This window comes from Rhincodon typus, chromosome 29, assembly GCF_021869965.1.
Source record: "Rhincodon typus isolate 14 chromosome 29, sRhiTyp1.1, whole genome shotgun sequence".
NCBI lineage: Eukaryota > Metazoa > Chordata > Chondrichthyes > Orectolobiformes > Rhincodontidae > Rhincodon > Rhincodon typus.
This window is the reverse complement of record NC_063360.1, coordinates 5277255-5284022: the sequence shown is the minus strand read 5'-3', so window position 1 is coordinate 5284022 and position 6768 is coordinate 5277255. Positions and strand designations below refer to the sequence as shown.

The 6768-nt window shown below is 36.4% G+C and overlaps 1 protein-coding gene across 2 annotated transcripts in view; it reads right to left on the bottom strand.

Annotated features, from left to right (window-relative positions):
• The window catches only part of LOC109912843 (E3 SUMO-protein ligase PIAS4-like), an 85497-nt gene continuing 78729 nt past the window's right edge, over positions 1–6768 (bottom strand). For both annotated transcript variants that reach the window (XM_048614144.1, XM_048614145.1), the window contains exon 12: positions 1–1960. In XM_048614144.1, the coding sequence (XP_048470101.1) occupies positions 1881–1960 (80 nt within the window). In that variant the 3' untranslated portion in view covers positions 1–1880. The remainder of the gene's footprint in view (positions 1961–6768) is intronic.

Sequence of the window (6768 nt, the reverse complement as noted above, 5' to 3'; positions counted from 1 at the left end):
TATGTCAAAAACTTTCACATGACTTTATTTAATTTAGAATACTTTCTACCCAGCAAATGTTTAGAATAAGCATAAAATACAGCCAATGTTACTGATCCAAATCCTTACTTTAATGTCAGAGTCTAGAGCATAAACATTAATATAGATTTGGAAATCATGGTGTAAAAACATCACAATTGGACAATATTTTCATTTCAATAATCAGATGTAGTGAAAATGTGAAAGCAATAAATACATCACAAATCTATTTGTGCTTTCAACACAGAAAATTGATGTTTGAATCAGGAGTATCAGACTGCAGCGCTATGAAGGAACTGGAGCAGGCAAAAGTTGACATTAACCCATGTTATTCTCCTTCAAAATCTTTACACAACATATCTGAAATTAATGGCAGAAACAATATGTGGCATATGTTGGGGAAATTTGGAATTGTTAAAAATGCACAATATTTTCTCATTACACTACTTACTAATTATCAGAAATTGGTAGCAGGGCTATAACAAAAACAAAATTCCACTTATCTGCCCAGTGCTTTAACTTATTCGGTTTACATAATTTGAGATTATGTGTTTCAACACCATGACCAACTTAAGTGTTAAAACAAACTAAACTAAATAAACTATATGCAGATATGTACAACTTTTTACAGCAATAACTTTAAAAGGAAGCAGAAAAATAGCAAGTGGCATCTCAGTAGCTACAGCATCACAGCACTGGGCTCAACTAGGTTGAATGCCATTCTCGACTATAATTTCATTTGAATTTCCAAACAAACCTTTTAGTCTCGGGAAGGATTTAAAAAAAAACTGGGAAATTTCCCTGCATAGTTCTAGTGCCTCTTGGTTTAAGGTAAAGAAACAGCAGTGGCAGAATCCAACTATTGGACCTGCTTGACTTCAAAAGCTTTAATGCAGGCACTGCTAGACATGGAAAAAAATAGAAAAATAAATTGAAACAAATAAATATGGCCACAGTAGAGTTGTCAAAAGTCCTACTCTCTAAACCAACTGAGCCTCAAGATCCAAATCTTATTTTCAGAAGAAAACCCCAAATGGATTATATAGTTAATCTTTAGATACTGACATTTTTGCAGCTTTGCTTTTCACAGGCATCCTCCTGCCATGATCTAAGAGAGAAGAGAAATATATTGCAAAGGTTTTCTTTTGAGCTAGCCACTCCTGTTGAGAACGCACTTTAACTTTGCTATATATTTCTCATTATTCCCATTAGTGAAAAAGAGTGGGGGAAAATTGGGTAGAAATTAGATATGCAAGCGATAGCAAAAACTGCTTCCACAAATATTAACAATACATTTGTTGCAAGAATTTGAAAAGAAAACCAAGCAGTGAGATGGAGTTGGGCTAACATACATCTAATCTATAAGATTGTTATAGCTCTTATAAATCAGCATACAAACTTTCAAGCTTCTTTGACATGTATATTTGTACTGGAAACAAAGGGAGATCAAAAAGATACCAGTCAAACAGGCTATGAATTTCTCCTCTCCCCATTTCCTGTGTATCATTAAGATTATGGGATGTGACTAGGGATCAATGCCTACTCAGCAGTCAACAAAGCAGAATTTATAAACAATCCTCTACAACTTAGTGCGGTCTCCATTTCTCCAAATATTTCAAGAATGATACATTGGTCCTTCACATCCATAAGAACTCCTCACGAGTGTCATTGCTCCAATCCTCTATCGTACCAGTTCTTTCAGGAGGTAGACGTGGCTGGAAGGGCTCAAAGTAACTAAAACCTGCAATGCTAGAGGTAGACTTCTTTCAACATGTTTTTCCATATTGTGTCCTGCACAGTTGATAGTGAATTCTCTCCAGCATTCACAGTTACATTCAATTTTGAGCAATTGACCGTTGAAATCAACAATCTATAGTCAGGTCAATAACATCCATGTCACCCTTCCTGTTTGCAGGATCACTGAACTGATTGCTGCCAGTGTCTGTAAAATTCAAAATTGAAATGAGTCAGCTAAATATAAAATTATCTGTTTTAAAAAAAAACTCATTTGCATTGTACCTTTCTCAATCACAAGACATCCCAAAACATTACAGCAATTAGTCACATTTTGAAGTTGGAGGAAAATGCATCAGCAAAGGTCCCAAAAACAGCAGTGTGAAAATGCAGTTGGTAATTTGGTGGCATTGTTTGCGGTAAAATACTGGTCAGGTTGTCAGGAGAGTTCTGCTTTTCTTGGAGATGGTGCCATGGAATCTAAAAACCACATAAGAGGTTTGGCCTCAGTTTAATGCCTCATCTGAACTGGCACCCAAGACTCCCCAACTACGACATTAAAATTTCAGCCTAGATTCATTTCTAAGATTTCTGTTGTGGGTCTTTAATCTACAACTTTTTGACACAAAGTGCAAATGCTACCATTGTAAAATAGCTGACACCAATACAAGGTGAAAAGAGGATTACAATACTCAACGATGTCAAAGTTCAGCACAAAACAAACTACTGGAAATAGTGAAGATCTGAAATGTTAACTGAAAATGCTGTGAATACTCCGGCTAGGTGGCAATGATGGGGACAGAAACAGAGACATTTCAGGTTGGTAACCTTTCATTCCAAGGTCACACGAACAATAATTTTACAAAGTATTTCTGTCCCTCAATTAAAACAAACAATATGGCTGCAGGGAAAAAAATACAAAAAAAGGGGATGCCTCTTCCTCTAAAATCATGGCAGGCTTGCTAATTTTCACTTATTACCAACAAGAATTCAAGAAACAAGAGCAGACTATTTGTCCTCCTTGAGTTTGCTCCTGCACTTCTGATCTTGGGTGATTTTCTAGCCTCTGCTACACTCTGCTACCCAATCCCCTTAGTATCCAAGTCTATTGATCTCTCATTTAAATATACTTGAAAGATTGTCCATCCACAGGTCTCTGGGGTAAATAATTTCAAAGACTCAATCCTTCAAGTGGACAATTTACACCTCAACTCCGTCATAAATGGCTGACCCCTTATTCCATGGCTGTGACCCACCCCCTGACACCCCATTCCAAGAATTCCAGCAAGATCCTTCCAGCCTCAGGCCAAGTGGGCTTTTTCTTGTGTTGTAAACTTTCTATGATCTCTAGAACTCTTAAAAATTCAGCGCACTTTAATGGGAGTACTTCTCATTCTAAATTTTAGAAATATAAATAAATAGTGTTATCACTCTCAAAAAAAAAACGGTCGTGAACTTCTGTTGCACTCCTCTAAAATAATGTCCATCTTTCCTTAGATAAGGAAACCAAAAACAGCACTTCAAGTCTAGTTTCAGCAGCATTTCATATAAATTCCACTAAGATTACGTTTTAAAATCCTCTATTCCAATCCTTTTGTAATAAAGTAGTAGGCCCCATTTACTTTCTTCATTATAGCTGTGCATGTTAACTTTCTGTGGTGCGTACAGTTAGTTTCTTTTGAACAATAAGATTTCCTGTCTCCCACCACTTTTAAAATATCCTGCTTTTCATTTTTCCCAACCAAATGGCTATGCTTTATGGGACAGAAAATACAGCAACTTTCATTCCAGAAAGACACTAAATTATTTCTCTTTACCTAGCCCCATTTATCTAAAACTAGGATCTATTCTAATATGGGTTAGCTTTTTGTCTATTCAGACTGTTGTGATGGGTCAGTTTATTTGGAAGGTGTAGCACGTAGTGTGCGTGAAGGTCTGAAATGTGTGATCCATGTAGCTGCCACGGTTGGTTATGTACGTGATTTGATAGAGAAGATTACAGAACCTAAGGGAAGCACAAAAACAATGTTAGTCTGGATGGAGAGACTGTTTCCATGGGGAATGGGATTGTAGGGAGCAGTGAATGGGATGTTGGAATTGGTTAAATGCAACAAAATAACATGGATGACTACTTGATAGAACTTATTTACTGAAAACTATTCTTTGTGCAAAAAATGAATATTTACTACATTTGAATAAAAAGTGTTGGAAAAGTTATCAGGTGAATTAAAAAGAATACATTAGTGTTGCTGTTGTAGATGAGGAAGGTGATAAATAACAGTCAAACTTCAAATGGGCAAGTCACTCAACAAACCTAGACTCAAGGAAGTAGCAGTTGTAATATTCTACAAATTTTGAATCTTAAACCCTAAACAAGGACTTAGGCTTGGATCCAATCAAAATATTTTACCTCTCCATTGTAGCTCTGCAAATTCTTTCTCCAGATAATTATCCAAAATGTATTTAAAAACCTCAATTCAATCTGCCTCCACCATACTTTCAAGATAGCTGTTAGAAATTGGAGTGCACTCTGTGCATAAAGTAAGTACTTTTCCCCCTTTCATGTCATCTTTGATATTAAGATGAATAGCAAAAGAAGCAATTTCCTTTGGTTCTTCTCCTGCTCTATTTAGGGTAGTAATCTACTTCTGGTGCATGGATTAGTGAGTATAGGAATGGAAATATACAGCAAATGAATACATGGCTGGAGAGATACGATAATTATCATAATCGGTCTGCACAAGTACCCTGACCTGGTCACTCACCATTTTAATTCACCACCCTACTTTCATGCTCATACTTCTGTCTTTGGCCTGCTACAATATTCCAGTGAAGATCAAAGCAAGCTTGTGAAAACCGCTCTTCATTTTCTGATTAGGCCTTTTACAGTCTGATGGACTCAACACTGAGTTCATGTTGGGTTGAACACAATGTCCTACATTTCAATTGCTTTCTCTCTTGCAAAGTGCCAGTCTGTATCTTGTTTTTGCTTCCAGAGAGAACTATTCACTATTCTGCAATTAACACCAAAGCTATACCATTGTTTTGTCTCTTTACTGCAACCATTACCCTACCTCTGTTCAAGGCTCACTGGATTTGAAACTTTCACTGCTTTCTCTTCAGGTGCTCTTCAGCATTGGTCTAGCAATTCCTGTTTTTGTTTGTTTCAGATCTCCAGCATCTGCAGTTCTTTGTTTTACGTTACCGCTCCCTTTGTCTTTTGTTTGATGACATCTTTGTTACTCAGTTTCTTCCATCCTCTAACTAGCCCAGACCTTCCCTTTTGTCACATTTCTACTTTTATTCACTTTTTTTATTTTATTATTTTATTTTTTTTGGAAGTCATTCACCCTGAAATTTTAAGTGTTGCTCTCACCCCAAATACTGCCAGGCCTGCTGAGATTTTCCATTTTTTTTAATGTTAGATTTCCAGCATCTGCAGTATTTTACTTTTGTTTAATTATGATCCTCTTTATGCCCATATATTTTCTGATCAGATCCTTGCAAAAATGAAGGTGAAAATGTTCCTTAATAAAAAAAAAAGCACAGCAATCCAAATTTTTTGAACTCTAGCTTGTTCATGTGGAGAGGTACAGTTGAAACTACTGCAGTGCACTGCCTCTAATCTTCCAAGCGGTTTTCTTACCGGCTGTAATTCAGTCCATGAGGGAGGCATTGTTAGGAGTAAGTGACTTCAAGTAGTTGGTGGTATTATCGCAAGTAAAATTGAATTGCAATGGTGATAGATAGACAGTTGCAAAAACAAAAACACAAACACCTCCCAATATCAGACCCAGGATTCTTGTACAACACAGTCGTGGGGATCTTGGATTTCAGAAATACTAGTCCATTTTGGCAGGAGCAGAATGGAAATGGATTACAATGCATAAATTGGCAGGGGAAAAAAAGTGGAGAAAAGGAGAAATATTATAAGACCAAAATCATAAATATAGGAGTTATATCAAGGTGCTGGACAATAGTGAATACTTATTCTAAGTCTAGAAATTAAACACATTTTCAAGAAATATCTGAAAGTTTCACGTGAGACTTTTAGACTTTTAAAAAAAAGACAGATTGATTTTTGCCTAATCAACAAGAAATTTCAGACTCGTTGTGTTTAACAGCAGGTATTCTGGGTATTATTTTCACACTTTATAAATTAAGTGTATAAATAATACAGAACTGACTGTTGCACCCAGTTGGTTTACTGAACACTGCTTTATCCTGGATATTGGAACTGCACTCAACTGGCAAGACAGGAAAAAGTATTCCATCACACACCATGTAAATAGACTTACAGGGGTGAGGTGGTGAGTAACGTGTTACAAGATTCTTAGCCTCTAATTCTGTTGTTGTAACCACAGCATTTGTATGGCTAGCCCCAGTTCAGTTTCTGGTCAATGTGGTGGTGGGGTGGGGGGTGGTTTCCAATATATTGGTAATGACATTGACTGTCGAGGGGCAATGTTTAGATTTTCTCTTGTTGAATATGGTTTGCATTTATTCAGTACATGTAGTGCATTGAAGCATCCCAGGGTGGTCCATAAAAATGTTAACAAAATTTGATGTTAAACCACATAAGGGGGTACGATGACAAACAACCAAAAACTTGGTCTAAGGCATAATTTTAGTTTTCTTATGAGGCTTGTGAATCCAGAGCTTAGGACCCATCCTGTAATGTTTCCGGTGTTTAAAATTCTGGAATGTACAAGAAAGAGGGTAGTAAAGCTCGAGATTAAACGATAGAGAATTCCAAAGCCACTGATAAGGATGAGGATGAGGATTTTTGAAATAGAGGCAGTGGTATATAAGCAGCCATGTGACCAGCAAGCAAAGTTAACCAGTGAAGATTCTACTAGAAAGCCAAAGTAGTTACTGTTTATTTTATTTTATTCGACCTAATATCCAACAGTTTACTAGCAAATCTTCCAAAAAGATTGTAAAGATTAACAAAAGACTTTGTTTTTTAAGGTCATTTACATTTTTGGTATCTGGATATAAATTTAACAATCAAAG